Source organism: Pholis gunnellus (assembly GCF_910591455.1).
Source record: "Pholis gunnellus genome assembly, chromosome: 19".
NCBI classification, from domain to species: domain Eukaryota; kingdom Metazoa; phylum Chordata; class Actinopteri; order Perciformes; family Pholidae; genus Pholis; species Pholis gunnellus.
In genome coordinates this window covers 6,435,114-6,455,559 of record NC_136546.1, presented here as the reverse complement: position 1 = coordinate 6,455,559, position 20,446 = coordinate 6,435,114, and the positions used below count along the sequence as shown (strand labels likewise).

The window sequence follows — 20,446 nt, the reverse complement described above, 5'->3', positions numbered from 1 at the left end:
GGAAACTAAAATGTGTGTTATACTGTATGAAAAGGCTAACTGCAAAAAGGAAAGTAATATTTGTTTTGCAAATATCAAGTTTACAGGTGTCGCTTGATGTTCATGAAGCTGATTGAAAAGGTAATTTACTTTTTTTTGGACATTTTACTTAAATTGCTGCTTGATAGAAACCAGGTGATCAGCATGATAACAGTAAAAGCTGGGAGAAGAGCTCGCCGGTCTAAGCAGGGAGATTCTCAAGATTCCCTGCTGCATAGCAGCCGTGCTTCGCAGTGTTTCTGCAGCTTGTTAAAAGGGGATGCCGGGCATGGTTGTGCCTGTGTATATTTTCATTTAGTGTGAATGCTTGGCACACTGGGGCGGTAAACGGAGAGGCAAGGTGGGCATAGATGGCATACTTACTTTGCACTTGTATGTGATGAAAGAAAACATTCATTAACAGATCTAATTTACATTGCTCAGAGAGGCAGTGAGGGGCATGTGGCTGTGCAGAGGGTCTGTGATTAACACCAACACACACACACACACCAACACACACACACACACCAACACACACGCACATGCACACACACAAACACAGAAACACAGAAACACACACACACAGTAGTTTGAAACAATAAATTGGTTGGATTCGATACTCTTGCTTTCCAATACCGGCCTCTTTAAGACTTTGTGGACGGTTGTAACTGCTGCAAATGAAACCACGGATAGCTTAACAACAGTATATTTGGAATTTACAGCTGCAAACTTTGACCTGTCCATTTACAATTTGTACCCCATGTATGCACCCAGGCATATATTGTACTGCAATATATTACAGTACTGTAGGTGCAGTGTACAGGTATTGTTTGTGTCTGTATAACTTGCATCAGGTGGCCAAAAAGTATTATTATGTTTATTACAGCATTAACAGAAAATTGCTTTTGTTTGTAGATAAGATAAGTTTGTTGACAAGATAGATATTCAGGTACAAAACCGCAATTGTCTTCATTTAATTGTATCTTGATGTACTACAGACCATGCATTGTCATGCACATGCTTTGTATCAATTCGTATCCACAGTGTGACTTGCGTGTGCCCTTATTTTCCATGTGTGTTTGTGTACACTTGTGTGTGGTATGTGTGTCTGTTTGTCCTCTGAGCACCTCTTTTCCAAGTATGGTCACTATGAAGCAGAGCTGTCGCTTAGGGGCCTTTGGTGGAAATTAATGAGCGACAGCCAAGGGCAAAAAAGAGGAGACAGCTGGGCCTGTCAGCACCCAGAACAGCAGCAGCAAGCAAGCACCCAGGGGCCCGACGTGGAGGCGAGGGAGCGGAGTGAGAGAAGAGTGGACCCTCGGCATAAGGAGACATGTAGAGAATGGGTAACACTTACAAGAGCTGTATTGATCTATGTGGGGAATTTAAAAAATGTACAGTTTTTACAGAAATACATCAGAAAATACAGTATAAAGGAAGAATAATGCAAGTTTATGGTATTGATGTAAACACTACTTTATTATGTAACCTTCAATTAAACATGCAAAAATGTTAGGGTCAGTGCACTCAAAATACAAATTAGACATATTACATATTGATACGTATTAGCCCCACCACTTAAATGGAGGTAAATGGAACAAAATTATTGCCAAAGAAATGGTCACTTCTGTTTTCTTGTGTTGGAGGCAGAACAGTCTGGGGGTTAGTGGGATAATGTCTTTACGGGATTTGGGTGAACTGTTCCTCTAGAAAAGTACAACTGAAATGTATTAAAGGTATTAGAGATTGATAAAACATCAACTGATTAGTTCAAGCTGGTCATCAACTGTTTGTAGCTTTTCCTAAAAGTATAAAGTAAAGCACTATATGATTCATAGCGCACGCAATTAATTTGAACGTAATCCGTGTAATCGTGAGCCAGGACAGGTGACGTAATATAAAGAGCGACGACAGTCTGCATGTGATTGAGGTCGGTACAAAAAAAACAGACTCTCATCGTGGAGGCCCCGGTTTGTGACACGTGTGAAACCCAAACTTATTTTATGTTGTTGCCGAACCACCACTTTTAGAAGTACTGTGCTACATTACACCACTGCCCAACAAGCTGCAGAATCACAGCCAGTGACTGTCTCTGCTGTCAATATTCCTTGAATATCTTATTCAGTTGATTTCTATTTAATAGTTCTCTTATTATTTTTTTTAGGCATTAGCCAAAGGTTGTTTATACCAAATTGGCCTTTATGCATTGCAGTCGTGCGCAATCATCTAAAACACATGTCTTTTCATGTGAGTATTTCCATAGCCTTGTGTCAGAGAGCTCTTTTTTTCATGGGCTGGTAATGGTTTCTATGAAGGCAGTCACACAGCAAAGCTGTTTTCCCCCTTCGGGCACAGTAAGTGTTTTTAAAGTTGTGTTGAATGTTAACTGCACTGAGTTGTAAAGACATAAGGAGGAGAGTGAGGAGCAAATGTGAATGCTAAATGGAAAAAGGAGGAACAAAGAGAAAGATGGAAGGAAGGAATTACAGAGAGAGAGAAAGAGACGCACTTAAGTTGTGATCCGCAGAGTGCGTCTGTTTCTGTGTTGCTGCTAATGGCTTCGCATAGAATAGGTGTTAAAATAAGCAACACACTGGACAGTTTGAAGTGGTTACAAGAGCAAGGACAGCCATGATCTACCTGGGTCACAAGTCTGCGAAGAATTTTGAAGAATTTAGTCATTAAGATTGGTGGTAAGTTTTTCACTTATTTCCTCCAGCATATTTATTATTTATTTATTTCCCTTTAGAAAATTCATGTTTTCTTTGTGGTGGTGGGCGCTGGTGCTTTAAATGTGGACCCCAATATAAACCCATTTTATTTTAATGTTTGTAGTTAACCTGTTGAAACGTCAGCTGTGTTTGATTGTCATTCCGATAATTGATATAGTTTATCTTTGCTGCTCTTTATTCAGCCATGTGGACCTAAATGTATCATATTTTACTACACTTTGCATTGTAATCACATCAATAACTTTGATGAGTCTTGATACAGTATTTGAGCTTGTTGGATCTTGCTTTAGCCCTTCAGTGTTTCCTGATAAAGTATGTTCAGTAACTATACAGGCAGCTTGCCCTCCTAAGATCAAAATGCATCTGATGAGCATCTACTTGAACGTGTGACGCACGGTGCAGGCAGAGGAAAAAAGTTATGGTTATAACTTTTGTCCAAAAAGACCCCTCTCTGGTCAGCACAAGTGCCCTAACTCACTGCCATAACCCTTACTTTTCTCTGAGCTCGACCCTCAGTAATTGATGAGATAGAGATACATTTTTTGGGATATTGAAACCTCCGCTTGTCCAGATTTTAGCAGTACAGTTCAGTTGGGTTTTACAAAATGCTTTAAAAGGTGCAACGGGTAAATGGTTGGCTACATCCTGCAAAGAAATATGGGGCAGCATTTCACCTCCAGCACTGAGACCATTCAATCTATATCTACAGTCATCAGTTATAAAAGAAAAAAGCCAACTACTACCTAACTGAGGGGCAAGAATACGCAAAAATGATTACTATTATTTTAAATGTTTGAAAACTCTGGCCAGATCTTACACATTCAACTTTAAAGACACTGATACACGCTCCTCTTATTTAAATCAAGTTTCAATACCAAACATACTTAATTCAATTGAAGGGAGATTTTATAGATATAAAAAGCTGATTTCTTTTTTAAATAAATAGATTAAATAAACAAAATGACTATTTCATCACAAGCAAATTACCTGTTCTTAACCCAACACCACCACCAATCTCTCAGCCACAGTCCCCACTTCATAACGGATCGGGTTTAATATTCAAATTTGGCTCATTTACAGTAAATGCAAGAAATTGTGTCTACGCAAAACATGGAATATGAAATAAGCTGGAGAAAGCAGGAAAAGATAGATAGGTGATACTATTTAAGATAATAAAGGAGACACAAAGGTCTGTCCAATGTATAAATTATGGGCGTCCTCAAAATAATGAATTCACAAATTGCTGTAGAGACAATGGATAATTACTCTTAACGTGACATACACCAAGGTATTCAATGATTTTTCTCTCATTACCGTAGCCCTCCGCTGCATTATCATGCTAATGTAGTTTATAGCTACAAGAAGATCTTCATATTCTGGCTCATTAGGGTGTTGAAATAGCATTTCCTGCGCTTATCTTAAATATATATTCAGCCAGTAGAATTGTATCCCCATGACAAACTCACACAAAAGCAAGTAGACCATGAACCTTCAAGGTTTTCTGTTGGGAGGCCATCATAGAAGTTTTTCAAAACCACATGATGAATAAAAAAAAAAGTAATATTCAGGCACACATTCAAAACACTGCCCTTGCTATACCTGGTGTGGTCATACATTTAAATTAATTAAAAACAAAATGCGTACAAATTGTGAAAAGGTGAAAAAAATAGTTAACCATTGATTTTGGCCAGTCTTTTGTGTAGTCCTAAAATTAAAAAGGCTATTTTTAAGGTGCCGCCAATGTCTTTTTGTGTGTCAAGATGAAGCAAATTAGCCATCAGCATAACATACAATTTTACTTTGAGAATTACATATGAATATCTGGGTACTTTTTTTTTGTGCTCTGACTTGGAGTGAAAAGCCATTTTCAGACACACGAGAGTAGAAGAGAGGAGGAGGAGGACTGCAGTGAACTTTGAAACGCTCAGGTCATTTGTCAAAAGGACTGTACATGAAGCCCTTGTTCTTCTTCCTCTCATTTGTCTTTGCTCATGTTTTAGTTATGTCATGTTAGTTCTTGTCTATGTTCTTGTTTGTGTTCGTCTTTGCTGTTGTTCGTCCTTGTTCTTGTTCTTCTTTGCTTGTCGTCTTTGCTTATGGTCTTGATCTTTTTCTTATTTTTGCCGACATTCAGGTTCAGTGAAAGTTGGTTTGGTTTGTCTCAAGAATAGGTTGGAGTCTGCGACTGGAAGAGGAACCACTGCATTATCGTTTTCTTGTAGCTTAACTGGCTGAATTAGGGTGATTCCTAATTAGGACAAAAATATCAACAATATATGAAATAGAGTAGCGCATGTACGTGCTGTATATGTAGATAGGTACGTATGTATACGTATAGAGAAACAACATACTCAGCACATATACTTTAATCTGTAATGTACTTACCTTGTTATATTCTAATAAATCCTGTGAGTTGGATGTCCAAAGAGCTGACAGGTTGGATGAATGGAGCAGTGTAAGTAAAAAGTAGGGAGTCGCTCTCTCTCACACACACACACACACACACACACACACACACACACACACACACACACACACACACACACACACACACACACACACAGACAGCTGAGAGAGGTTAGCTGTGGAGTTAAAGACTTGTTCTTCTGTTAAGATTCCAGCTGTCACACCACTGTGCCACAGCTGTGTTTCAGAGCTGTTGGTGTTTTGTACGGTTCAGACTTTTAATCTTACTTACAAACTGTTAAATGCTGAAAAATGTAACAGTTTCAATAGCTGTCCATTTAACACAGTATTTATTATTACAAAAACATGAGATTTAGTCCAATTAATTAATGGCATACATTCTTATATACCACAGTACAGTATAGGACTATACATTAAATACTTGTTTGTAATAATTCCCATCCAATTACAATAAGCACAGGTTATTAACTTAACTTTTTCCATGGGTTTTGGTATTTCGTCCACACACAAACAGCGTTTTAGGTCACTGAAAACCGGAGCTTTGTAAAACTCCGGCTAAGGGTTTTCAGTGTTGATGTGTAGGAAAGGCTTGTAGTGTCAGAGTGTGTGCTATTAGGACTTTTTACATCTTTACACTTAAATATGTATAGTCACTCTTCCACTATATTGAGAAGAAGAGGCGTCAGAATGGGCTACGGAGGTCATTAATACTTAATCCAATGCAATACTATGACTCAGACCCCACTGTCAACATCACTGGTGTGTGTCTGTGTGTGTGTGTGTGTGGGTGTGTGTATATATGTATATATGTGTGTGTGAGTGTGTGTGTGTGTGTGTGTGTGTGTGTGTGTGGCCCAACCTGCTCACTGGCCTTGACAACACTTCAACTATGTTTTCATCAGGGCAGAGATTATTTTTTTCTTTTAAAGTGCTTGTGTGGATTTTTTTTTCTGAGAACTACGCAAAGTGACTGGAAGATTGAAACACCTGTAGGATGTAATGCAAAGCAAATACTCTCCCGCTCACGTTCATCATGCAGTTCAGAATCACGCAAATCTTTATTCTATAATAATATACAACTAATATAGTCTAATGCAATCAAATACAACCATGAATTCTAATTTTGGGAAGCTTTTAATTTTGTTGTTGACACTGTAACTTTACTCTGTTTATTATAGATTGATTCTAATATTTCTTCCACCCTATTGAGGATTTGACAGATTATGAGTTAAAAGTTTAATTACAGATGGAGTCATCTTGTTTATGTTTGGTTTTTCTTTTCAGAAATTCTAAATGAGACCTGCAGTTTTCCCATTTTGTGATATTTAGCATGCCTCTGCTTATTGTATTAGGGTGGGAATTGGCATATAGGTTGTGATAAAATCAAATTAAAAAAAAGTATTTTTCTGTGTTACTATATTAGCTTTTTCCCTTTTACCTGTACTCGTTGTAGATGTCAACATGCGCCACCTTAACATCCATGGTATTTCAAGTCGAACAGCATTGTGTGTGCGTGCATTAATTATTTTCACTGGAGAGACTACACAGTGTAAAGTGGACACCCATTTACAAGGTAATGCTCACACGCATTGTGATCGCACGTACACCTAAACATACACATTTAAAAACATTTAATAGCATACAGGTCTACATGAACAGTTATGAGACATGCTCTCAAATCCACACACAACACTAACACGCAAGCGCACACACACACAGACGCACACAGAGCGCTGTCCTTGGTGGGACATTGGAAGACTAGTGGGAAATGGAGGGTCATGTTGAGGTCTTCCTCATCATGCGGCCGAACAAAACCTGCACACTCCTCCATCATGGGGGGAAAAGCAAACTGAAGGATGAATGGGCTTGAACAGGATGCACTCTAACAACTACACACACCTGCTCAGCCTCTCCAACGTGTGTACCTACAGTATCTAACAGAAATATTAAGACTATATATTATGAAACAATTAGTCAATAATTAATCAGCATCACAATCACAATTCTTTGGTGTGAAGATTTGCTGTTTTTATGACCATTATTAATTAAATGTATTCTGTTTTGTACTGCTGGTCCAGAAGAAAACATCTGAAGATATCAGCCTGTTTAAACTATTTCCTGATGTTTTACTTACAACATATATGTTGCAAATAAGAATATAATGTAATTAAAGAGTCTAAAGAGTCCTAAACTAAGAACAAAATGCATAGAAAGATCTAATTTGGGTTAAAACAGGTATGTAGCTTTTGCGCTAAAAGAGCACAGTAGTACTGGAATAAATATTCAGGCATTTTATTTGAGTAAAATGAATGAATACTCAAACGGTCCAGAAATTCAAGCAAAACTTGTGGCGTAAATGTCGTTGCTCATGAAGGTCGCTCCTCGTGCGACTCAACTGCTGCCTTGACGATGTGCTTTCCTATGCTGTGTGTGGATGAAGCATTAAGTTGGATAGCAAGCGTGCTAATACCACCATGCTTTCGTTCTGTCGTGTGTCAATCGATCAATATTTCATTGCCAAGGCTGTTGCTTTTTGACAGAACCTGTATATGCCAAAGAGAAAGACTGTTTTCCAAAGAGCTCCAGGAGGCTATATTACACCAATGCAATATGTATATGTAGTTCATAAGTGTTATACAGTTTTCCCAAAAACTATGTTTTGGTGAAATTTGGGAGACAACCGATTCGATGGCCCCCAAGTCAAACTTTACATTTTTTGTCCTCTCTGGTGGTAAGGATCTAAGAAGTACTACGTTCATTTATCTCTGGTTTGTGAAGAGCATTACAGCCTCACGGGGCTGGTATAATGGCTTTAGTCGTTTACTATTGTTAAAATACTCTTTATTGTACAGAAAGGGGGTCAAACTCATGGTGGGTCACAGGGAATCCTGAGTTATTTCAATTTTGAAATTTCAAAACAACAATCAAACTCACAGAAGCTTTTCCTCTCCGGTGTTGACGAAAATGAAACAGTACTCTGTCTTTCTTCGGGTAGACATAACACGAGGATCAGCCGCAAGCATGTGGTTCTGGACGCATTCCAATATGACCACTGTGTGTGTGTGTTTTGCACATTTGTTAGGTCTAAGGCACACCCGAGTCAGTTTTCCACTCATGCTGGAGCTGTTAATTGTGTGCTAAAGAGCACTGATTTTTCGGTGTGTGTGTGTGTGTGTGTGCAGGAAACGCTTGTAATCATCATCCCTAGCTGTTGTCACTTTCCAGCAATATCATTTTAAATGCAGTGTAGCCTGGTTACTTGCTGGGTAAGGCTACACTGTAACTAAATTATATTACTGTACAACATAGCCAGATAAACGACACTTCAGCATGGGATCAATTCCCCCAAACTTCCGATTAGAGGAGGACCCGATGTACCTCTGAACCTGGGTCAATGTGGATTCCCTTCTGCTCAAACATAAATCTCTCTCTTGGTTTCCTTCGCCTGCATCTTTGTGTTTTTTTTTTTTTAGCATTCATTGAATGACAGCGTAGCGTAATGTTACACCTGACCGTTCTTGTCCAGGCAGGTGATCGGGTGTGAAAACGAACAGAACACGCAATCCTTTTAACGTCCCGGTGTTGTGCCGAATACTGTTTCCCCGTTGATAGTTTCCCCTTAAACCTGAACCAACCCTTATCTCTCACCTTAACCACCGAGGGGGGCGCTATCATTTAAACAGAAGGGAAGCACTATTTGACGGGCGAGCAACGGCTTCGTTTCTTGACTTTTTCAGCTCTTCAGCTTCTCGCTCATGAATTTCAGCTGTAACTATAGATGACTAATTGTGTAATTTAGCATTTTACAATGGGTTCGATGCGGTACAGCCAATCATATTCATGGACCGGAACTAACCGTTTTATAATAATTCCTAATAGTTTTAATACTGCAGTAGAAAGTAACATTGTAACATCATTTTATAAGATTAAACTCAACACTGATTACTACTTAGAGAATTTAAGCATCTCACCATTGGTATTTTATTAGCTCTTCAGTAAGGAATTATCATTAATCACTGTAACAGTAGACCAGGACTGTACTTACTGTAAGTCTGAAGAGGACTTGACTTGGACTTGACAGCAGTAAGACTTGACTTTGACGTGAGGTGACTGGATGTGTTACAGCTCCATTGTGGCATGCCGGGCAATTTTCTCCATAGTTTGTGAGCTAGAAGAAGGAATGCAACATTTTAAATAACAGCATTGTTCATTAATTTCAACTGAATTGCTGTGATCCGTGAAGTGGAGGGTGATGTAAATACACACCATTTTTTTTGCATCAAGTTCAATTTTCATAAACTTTTAGGTGCAAATTTGGGCCGTTGACCAACAGCAAACCGTCTTGACAATGCTGACCTTTGAGGAAAGGGAGAGTCCAGAATTGATGAATAATTTCAACTTTCCGTCTTTGGTTTGTTGGGAAAAAGATTAATTAGACAAGCAATGAAACAACGGATTATTGCAGTAACCGTCTCTTAAACCTATCAAACCTGAGTGACAGCAGAGAGAGGATGCCAAACATTGCTCACTGAACCTTGGTGGTTCAAGGTCCACAATACAAGCAGATCGATGGTTGAATAGTGCCTGTGAGATGAGCTGAGCTGCACTTCAATGGGAGATATTTAGGGTTTTAATAGCTTCTCTGTGCCACTTGTGGTGGGGAACAGGTGTGCTGGTTGTTGGAGGGGTCAGCCAAGAGGACGGTCAAGTGCCAGAATGACACAAATCGCTACAGCAGATTATTCATACAAGGACAAAATCCATGGTGATAACATAATGGTTATATTAAGGAGCACTACTTTTTATGTTCATTTATAACACATGCTGGCTGCTCTTTAACAGCAGTTTGTCACACAGTCCCCAAGTTATTACTCATTAAAAGTTTCAACAGCATTTAACCTGACCCTCATTTAGTCTCATTTTGGGTCAGTGCAGGCAAATATCTGAGTTAATTAAAATAACATGTATGAGCTCAAAAGTCTGAAAAAGCCACAGACACAATAAGCGGATCACTGTGGCATTACAGATGTAATGATTTATCATATTTTGATTAAAGAATGTGACATTGATTATCAAAAGGATCATTTTGAAAGAGAAATTAGCTACTTTTGTTCAGTCACAGGCAGAAATCATAATGACTGGAGAATTCATGGATCAAAGGTTTGAGTAAAAAAGCTCAGTCTAAATGAATTGGTGCGACTGAAAAGTCAGATGACGTTGCAAACTTGACATCAAGAAGTGAAAATGTTGGACAGAAACCCTATCTCTTAGGAATTCATTGATATGCTATTAATCTGCAGAGGTGGAAGGAGAACTCAGATCTTTAAGAGTAGAAATACTCTGTTACGAGTAAAAGTCCTGCCATCAAAATAAGACTTGGTTAAATTTACAAAAGATTATGTGTTGATTATGTTTGTGTATAATTACTCTGAATCTGCTAAGTAACTAAAGGTATCAGATCAATGTAATGTAGTAAAAGAACAAGTACCTCTAAATTGTACTTAAGTACAGTACTTGAGTAAATGTACCGATCTACTTTCCACCACTGCCTGTACTGTGGCTTGATAATTGTTGTTGGGTAAGTTGCCGGTGACCTCTGACCGCAAGTAATAGCACCAAACTGGGAGCAAACTATTTGACCTTTGACCTCCAGAATTTGTGAGGCCACTGAGGGATTGTGGGACTTCATGGCATTACATTCCACTCATTGGTCGGCTTGATTTGTTTACTCATTTCAATTAGCAGCAAGTGCCAGTTGTTAGATTCTGAACTGTCCCGTCAAAGGGGAGGCAAACAATGAATAATACAGGAAATATAATGATCCCAATTTTGAATCAGTTTAAAGAAAATGCTAGCATGAACATGCAGTCCATGAACGTACTGCTTATCATGCTCGCTGATCACTTTAGGATTTTCAGCTGAGAAAGCAAATGAACTAATTTTTGACTTGTGAGCTAATGTTAAAGGTTCTCTATTTTACATTCAGAGCATTAAAGGAACAGTGTGTAGCATTTAGAGGGATCTATTGGTAGAAGTGGAATATAATTTGAATCTGTATGTTTTTCTGGTGTATAATCACCCGAAAATGATTTCCATTAACTTAGAATGAGACATATTACGGAGCGGGTCCTCTTATTGAGCAGGCGGCCATGTTTCTACATTGGCCCAGAGCCAACTAACCAAACACTGGCTCTAGATTGGGCTTTTCACGTTTTTGCGTCGGCCGCAGTAGTTCTCCAACACAGAGACATATCAGTTTGGTCACCCTGACCCACTTCGTCCTTTTAGAGGCAATAGATATGCTCTCAATTTCGCACCTTTAATGTAATCATATGCTGCTTATCATCAACACCACCCATCATGTTCCGGATACGTTTTTAGAAAAAAATCTCTTTTAAATTGGATATTATTGCACTCTATATAACATAAACATGCTTAGTGTTACAATACGTGTATGTAGTAATCCTAAAAGTGTTAGTATTGGCTTCTCTTATCTTTTTTTTTAACAAATATTACGTCTTAAACAGCCTCCATTTGCTATCCCCATCATGCATCCACTACAAATGTACAACTTTCAAAATAAAGTTCCCAAAAAAGGAAAAACTCATAGTGTTTCCTCCCCAGTGCCTATTTGTCCTACACCTGTCATGAACTGGGGGCCAGTAGAGGATTTTCCAAGTCTCAAATTACCTTGAAAAGTAAAAAGATATAAATAAAATGAATGAAGGATTGAATTCAGGTGTTCATTAATTGTCTTATGTTGCATTAGATAAAGCTTGTGTGGCAAAATAATCCACTGCACACAAAGTTAAAAGCCTGGGAATACTGGACCTCTAAGTGAAGTTTGTTTTGCCCACACTACTGTTGCAAGGCAAGAATGAACTTCCATGGTATAGATTATGCTTCAATACTTCAGTAGGTCAATGGAAAAGTAAATTGTAACATGACCAACACCTTAAATAAATTGATCTACTGATAATAGCTCAGGGTGCACAAGACTCCATACAGAAATTGGCAAAAATATTTTAAAAAACTGCTACACTATTACAATTGTTTTACTCTACGAACCTTTCTTTTAGAACATTTGAGTTAAATTAGCTTTATGGATGCTAGGCTTACGTGTCCTGTAATTACAAGGCCATTAAGGCAGAGGTGGAGCTCTGGCCTCTGATTGGCGGGAGGGAGGCGTCAGGCTGGGTGTGTGGAGAGAGGAGGGTGGAGGGGGTTCCCTTCTGTGCGCCCGGCCGCAGTACAGTGCGTAAAGAGCGCAGAGCAGCGCAGCAGAGAGACCCTCATTGTCCACTGTGTCCTCCGCCGCCGGGATTACCGTTTCCTCTCCTTCTGAACAGACCTGCTCTCTAAATGAAGCTTGGTTCTTCTCCGTGATTTCTTCGCCATGAGCTGCCTGGATGTGATGTACAAAGTGTTTGGTCCTCAGCCTTATTTCTCCTCCTACAGCCCTTATCACCACCAGGTATGGATCATATGTACTCTTTAAAGAGCTCATGCTCTACTTATCTCTGCACAGAGGACTTATGTGTTATCTTTTAAAGAAATCTTTAACATGAATTTATTTTTTTAAGACCGCCAATTCAACCCTAATTCCATGCAAAACGGGACACTATTGATCATTCAGCCATATGGGTAACATTTATAAAACGTAATCATTAAAGTCCTTCAGTCCTTAACAACACTTAATATCTTCTATATCTCAAAAAAAAAAATCGTACTTGCAGAGAAGATCCAGCGCGCAAAGCGCGATGTAAAACTTTCTTTTGGATCACCTGTTCATTTTGTTTTCATGTATCTCATTTTGAGTGATCTACTTAATACAGCCGTGAACAGATCGTTTGTTCTTTTGCTTTAGTCAGATTTTTGAAAGTCAAAAGCAGAAAGTAAAGAAAATAAGATGTATTTATTTTTTACTTATAAAAAAACAAACGCAGATGCGCTTTACTCAAGCCGAAACTGACGGGTTTCATGCGTCGTATAGTTCCCTTACAAGTTTTTAAAGAGGTTTTAGAGAAAGAACTGTATTGCACAATAAATTGCCAACAGCAGTATTCTCTTTACATCTTATTCCCATCCTTGTGTTACGATGTTGAATGAGTTGAACCCATAATTTAGGATTAAAACCAATTATATGTCAGTAAACTGTTTGAGAGAGGCAGGTATTCGTGCGGCCATTCCAAACCTGTTAAAGGACTTTTTCCACTCTCTTAAAACCTCTCAGTCAACATCCAGGCATATTTCACATAGTGCCAAAACTCACTTTGTCTGTCACCCAAACTGACTCTGGATCAGCCAGTTTATAACAAAGTTTTAAAATATCTATTTGACAAAAATGTAGCAAGATTTTTATGATCCCTTATTTTGCATGGGTTGTCTTATTTGTTGTTAGTATTAATTATAAAAAACGTTAAAGTTCCATGTCTTATTGTAACCTAAATTCATTTTATATGCATATAGTTTTTTCACCATAGTCTGGATGTTTTTCTATTTATTATAAAAGTAGGTAAAAAATTAAAAGGAATATTTTTAAAAGTGAGTTTTTCAGTCGTGTGCAGAAGTAATGAGGTGAGAAGTCATATGTGAAAATGATTGTACTCTAATAGATAGCATATATACATATATGTGTACTGCAAACAGTGAGACAGTGGTCAATTAAAAGACGGTGCAGTGTTAGGTGTAATTAGCGCTCATTAAAAGCTATCAATGTCAACATGAATGTAAATTGTTTTCATTTTTAAATAACAGCCACTTGTTAACAAATCAATTTATCATATTTTGTGTCATTTAAAAAAAAAAACACTTCTATGAGATTTAGAGGTCAAATAACGTATTGGTTTTTGGTCTTTGTATTATCTAAAACACCCGCAGAAAGTCTATGCAAAATGATAGTGTGCCTTTCATGACACACACATACATCTGCGTGTCCTTAGAAACTGGCCTTGTATACCAAAATGCAAGACCCCCAGGACAGCGGCAGCCGGCTCGGACCCCCAGGCCCCCCGGCCATCAAAGAGGAGGACAAGGAGCTGCCGCCGGGAGCCGAGTACCTGAGCTCCCGCTGCGTCCTCTTCACTTATTTCCAGGGAGACATCAGTGCCGTAGTGGACGAGCACTTCAGCCGAGCCCTGAGCCACACAACTGTGTACCCTTCCCCAAGCAGCCACAAGGCCGTAAGAGGTGTGTGTGTGCATGTGTTCCTTGTATGTGTGTCAGTGTTGTCCCTCAGTGTGTGTCTGTCAGCGTGGAAAAAGACCATCATCGGGATGTTCCATTTCACCAGTGAAATTCATGAATGCTTTCATGGTTTTTGGGAAATTCTGGTGTGTTTGTGCTGTGAATGTGTGTTATTTGGGTCTCTGCTCTTTCTGATTTAATATTGTGGGACTGAGGCTGTTAAAAGCCAAGGTCATTTCCCAGGATTCAGTAACTTTATCTTGGACCGTCATAGGTTTCCACCAGGTGACATCTGATTAAATTTCGTTATGTAAAGATAAAGGGGAACTTTTTCCGGTGATGTTTCTGCTTTACTCAGTTGAGTCAAGAGTTCAGATCTGAACTACAAAATCTTCCCTTTTGTGTAGAGTTGCACTGATGTTGGCTTTTGATGGCCGCTGCACACGTGAAGCTCTACTATTCAGTGTGTTTTAATTTGATTTAGAATATTTATATAGTAAAAATCCCCTGAAACTAGAATTAGTTATAAAGCTGTATTTAAACTTGTGTGAAAATCTAATCAAAATTGGATTGAGTTGAGGTTAGGGGTTACCCATAAACAAGTATGCGATTAATTAAATGGCATTGGCTGAATACTATATTCTATCTATAAATATAACAGCTGCCTTAGCTTTTGTTTATTATATTGGCTGTTACTTAGCTGGCAGATTGCTTTCGCTCTGGCTTTGAGTTTGAGTTTAATATGAAGTTAAATCAAATAGTGAGATGGTGGAAATATCGCATAGCAATTAGAGGAGTGTATGCAATGAAATATCTTTACAGCGGCTGGATTTGAGATATGCTTTTATTTACTTCATTTCTGGTTCATTTTATTTCTCTTCATTTGGAGTGCTGCATGTGCTTAGTTACATGTAAAAGGTATTTTACAATTTTAGTCAATACCACAATTTCTCAGTGTTTTAATATTCCTTTAAGTACCAGTGCTTCTGTCACAGTCTTTGATCTGTCGCACATCCCTTAAACTGGTGATTCTTTTACTACTGATCGTATTACTGATCTCTTCAGCTACAGCAGTTACAGAATGCTGAAATAAAATGACATCCCCATGTTCAAACTTAAACTTTTATATAAATATAAAGGGGTGATAATAACTCATACAGATGTATGTCATTATAGTATCCTTGTTATTCTCTTATTAACAGCCAACTTGATCTTATTTTCATCTCCTTTCTCGAGCACCTTTGTGTAATCTAGCAACTTTTGAATCCAACAAGAAACAAAAAATAAGCACAAAGATTTTGTAGTGGTTATCAGTGTTTCCAGTCAATAATTTCTTGATGAGGAGTGTAGTTTAAAAATATAAAAGCCCTTTTTCCAAGCCAACCAAGTATTATTATTACTCTGCATGGGGATATACAATAGGTATGCTCTCTCTAAACTATAGACATCTCTGTATTTTTTAAATTACAACCTCAAAGTTGTGTTAATTATTTCTAGGGCTGTAGCTAATGGTTAGTTTCACTATCCATGAATCTATGAATTATTTTCTTTAACGTATTTGTTCCACCAACAGTCCAAATACTAAAGATAATACATTCACAATGATACATTACAATAAGAGAAAAGCAGAAAAATCACAGTCACTCACATTGTTGCTTTGAAAATGAGGAATCAATTAGTTTCCTTCTTTTTTGTCAGTTAACCTGTGTGGATTTCTGTCCTCATAGATGGATCATTCCCAATGAGCCAGAGAAGTTTCCCTCCGTCTTTCTGGAACAGCTCCTACCAGCCGTCGGTCTCCTCCGCATTGGGCAGCGCTCTGTCAGCTCCCCACACAGAGCTCCCATTCCCTGGGGACCCGTACTCCTCCGCCTCCTTGCACAGCCACCTCCACCAGCCCAGCCCAGACTCCTGGCACCCGTCCCATCACCACCACCATCACCACCACCATCCGTACTCATTAGGAGGCGCTATAGGCAGCCAGGGCTCAGCATACCCACGTCCGGGAGTTCACGAGATGTACGGCACGGCGTTCGACCCGCGTTACAGCTCTCTGCTGGTGCCATCGGTGAGGCCTCATCACCGTCTGACGTCCGGTAGCTCGGTACCGGGGCCCAGCGCCTCACCCTGTGACCTGGGAGGGAAGGGGGAGTCTGGAACAAGTTCGGCCTGGAGCGGCGCCTTCACCGGAGCTGGAGCAGAGATCGGACACAACATGGACACAGGTATTGTCATTGCTTTATGAAAAGCGTAGTAGAAAAACAAAGTGCTTTACAATCTGTGCAGGACACATCCTTTTCATATAAAGAAAAACTTAATAGGGAGTAAAAAAGAAAGAAACCTCAGGAAGATCAACAGTGGAAAAATTCCTCTTCTCTTCGATAGATATATAAAGTAGACAGAAATAGCAAACATAAAATTGTAAAGAAACAGGATGACATCATCTGTTATCACTCAAACTTTTGAAAAAACAACTCAGTGGTCTTCTGTTTTTTGCCAATTCTAATCTAAAACCCGAAAGTTTCAACAGCAAGCACAGTGATTACTTACATGTTGACAAGATTCGACTTATTTTATGAGGTTATATGCTTCTTCTTTTGGTGAAATATTGGAAAAACTATACAAATCATTCTTTGTCTGAAGTGCTATTAGCTCGGCTCAGCTGTTTACTACAAATGTATTACATTTACATTTATATAATGCTAAATATTTTTCCCTATTATGTTGTGTTGTCAAATGTTAACACTGGGATTTGTTCATGGTAAATGCCTTATGTACAAAGTATTGGACTATGACACCAGAGACCGGAGGTCACATCCAGAGTGCGTGGTTAGGTTTAGGCATCAAACACACTTTGGTTGTTGTTAAATGTTGTGTTTCATAAATCAAGTCACTGTGAACTGTGGAAGTTATTGGGAACAACCCCAAAAACATGATATTATTTAATTTAATGGATATGAATTACAGATATGTAGCAGTTTCTTGAGTTTAAAAAGTAAAACGACAGAACAGGAATGTGCTCATGTTTCTGGTGAACATACTGAATGTATCCGTTGGCAACTACTGAAAGTGAACATGAGAGATGTTGAGTTAACGGCGCACTGAGTAATTACGGCACAACTGGTGCATTCAAAGGAGCGGAGACATCAGTAACTGTCTATTCCATCTCTGCAAATTCTCAAAAGTCAACTCGACAAGCTCTTCCTCATCAAAGTGGCATGCTGACGCGACTGCATTTGTGCACGTCTAGCAGAAATTCTTCTTCAGGAGCAACAATGCTTTGATGATTTCTCTGCAATCAGATTACACGCACACGCCCGGTTAATGTGTGTCTGGGATTTTACATGCCTATAGCATCCGCCCAGTTGAAAAAAAACAAACAAATAAACATGAACTAGTTCATAGGCACTGGTTATATATGACACACTTGGACTGTGACAAGGTGTGAAATGTTATTTGGTGACTGCACACCAAAAATGAGCTGGCATACTAAACTCCAATGATATTAAAGTACAACCAACGTTTACACACATGTACGTTCTCAGGAGAACCAGCAGGTGTGGTACCAAACATTGAAATGATTGGAGTTTCGTGTGCGTCCATTTCATCTTCAACAGATGTGAAAACCACCATTGAAAGCAGCCAAAAGCTTTGCAAACAGCGACATCGAAGTTAAGCTGAAACCTGTCGTCATTGCTAACAGTCCGATTTGGATGCATTTTCACTATTCCATATTGACGAAGTAAAAAAGCGTCCTGCTTGTTTGGGCCAACACCTGTCTGTTAAATGCACACCATTCAGAGAACTCGTTATTATTGTTGAAGTGTTTAAATGAAAGCAGCAATAGAGACATTCAGTATGACCATGCAACATGAAAGCATGAAAACCAGATTTAAATAAAGATTTTTTTTTTCCTCTCCCCTGCCTTGCCTCAGATCAACTTACCACAAGTGGTTTGAACCAACAAACTGGCTGTCAATCAGCACTTTAACACCAGCTGTAAACTTCCTTTTCTGTTGCTGTCTTCCTTTCACCCCCTTTCTGCCTCAGGCAACTCCTCCTGCTTTTATCAACAAGACATTTGCGCTTCTTGTTCTAATCTCCCTTTTCTTGCCTTTTCTTTCCTTCCACTGCCTTTTCTTTTCCTCCTTTCTTTCCTCCTCTCTCAGGTCTGCAGGCACAAGATAAGAGCAAGGATTTGTATTGGTTTTAGAGACTGCTGAGACTCTCCCCCCCCCCCACACTTCACTCCTACTTCAGCTTTAGCCTCTTTCCTCCACTCCTGCTGTTGCTCTGCTGATGTTATGGGATGACTGACAGAGAAACTGAAAAATCAGTCACGCGGCAGTTTTGTGCTGTAACTGCTTCTGGTCTACTTGCAGCTCGGTGTTACGGAGGCCTGTGCAGCAGCAGCGCAGCCCTGCTGAGCTGAATGCCGACAGTGTGGATACAAAACGAGCGTGGAAACAAAAGTGGACTCGCGTAGGAGAGACAGAGAATCTGATCTTGACGGATGTGGACAAAGACAAGACTCTTTGTGCTTCTGTAACAGGCAGGGACAACATTCCTAAACTGGAAAAAAGTCTTGGGACAGACGGACAGAAACATGTGTTGTCAAACTCCAAAGACAAGCGCTTGAAGACTTGGCAGGACTTGCCTCACTGGGACAACTGGGTAACAGACACTGGGAGTGTTGTGGCTGGAGGAAAGGCCGTGTTGGTGTTGAGGAGGCCGCACAGCAAGAATTTGGCAGACTGTGAAGGCAGAAGTCCAAACACTTTGGTTTACATGGAGTATTGGTTCAATGTCAACTGAAAAACACTCAGTATTTTGTGGCACTGTAAAAGTTAAATTAAACAGTTTTGACTGATAACAAAATATATTTAAGTAATGATTTCACAAAGTGTTTCCAATAACAGCTGCAAACAACTTTAGCGGCGTCCCAATGACATACTGTGTACGAACTCTAAGCAAGTTTTAAGCATATGGAAAGATTAAGTGGACTCAAAAAAGTCAGTATGCATACGAAATTGTGTGCAGTTGATGTACACTATTGTCCTGTAATACAATTTACACACGTTCACAGTGTATTAATTTATATATACCATAAAGCATACAGATACTGTTTATTTAACTATAACAATTTTGATAATCATGATTTAAATTAAGAGACACAAAACATGTGCTGCTCAAAGCCTCTCACATGTGCAGAATAGCTGCTTCTGTCTGTTTTAAATGATTGAATACTGCACTGATGTTCATGCAAAACAAGCAATTTAAAGATGTCACCTTGGGGTTATGATTTTGATGATTCACCTTTTTTATTTTACAATTTATACACTAAACTATCAATCAATCCATTGAAAAATAATGGATTGATTAATAGATAAAATTATGAAAATGATGATCAGTTTCAGCCCTTATTTAAATATTAGTCAAACTGTATACACGCTCACTGCAAAATGGTGACACCTGCTTATTTTGGTCGTATCCTTGAGTCACAGAAGAGATGAGCACAATAGTCTAAACAATCTCAGGTGTTAAGAACTTTCTATGTGGTTGGATTTTTTTGAAGTGCACATTTGAAAAACCCTGCAGCAGCTAAAGAACAACTATTTCCTGCGTCCATGTTGAGTGTCATCAACTTCTATTTAATGTAAAACTGTTTGATGGGCTCAATTGGGTAAACAGAGCCTTTAACCTACCGCAGACACAATGAGGAGGGATGTTTTGATTGAGAATAATGCTAACTGGGGCAACCGCCATCACACCTGAAACATCTCACTAACTATGTCAACAAAAGAAATGCAAACCTCAAACTAGTGGCGGCTGAGAGAGAGAAAGAGGGAGAGGGGAGGGGTCCTCTGGTGAATGAGGAGAACGACGGCTATTTGAAGCCACTTGATTCTTTCTCTCTCTGCTCCCATGCAGCTGTCATCGACAACTGCTCTTCAACTCAGTGAACACACACACACACACACACACACACACACACACACACACACACACACACACACACTTGTCTTTATGAGTTAGTGCGAACCATGATTTTTGAGTTCTTTGTGAGGGCCTCTGAAGCTAGA

At 39.1% G+C, this 20,446-nt stretch overlaps 1 protein-coding gene across 2 annotated transcripts; it reads left to right on the top strand.

Moving 5' to 3' along the window:
- Positions 1-12,449: 12,449 nt before the first annotated feature.
- On the top strand, positions 12,450-19,607 carry vgll2a (vestigial-like family member 2a). Of its 2 annotated transcripts, none has more exons than XM_079180393.1 (4): positions 12,450-12,651; positions 14,120-14,366; positions 16,091-16,588; positions 18,746-19,607. In XM_079180393.1, exons 1-4 carry the CDS (start codon positions 12,574-12,576, stop codon positions 18,793-18,795), a joined length of 873 nt encoding a protein of 290 aa, XP_079036519.1. In that variant the 5' UTR covers positions 12,450-12,573; the 3' UTR covers positions 18,796-19,607. The 2 variants fall into 2 exon arrangements, with proteins under 2 accessions (XP_079036519.1, XP_079036520.1); XM_079180394.1 differs by having other exon boundaries at positions 18,533-19,607.
- The last annotated feature ends 839 nt before the right edge of the window (positions 19,608-20,446 follow it).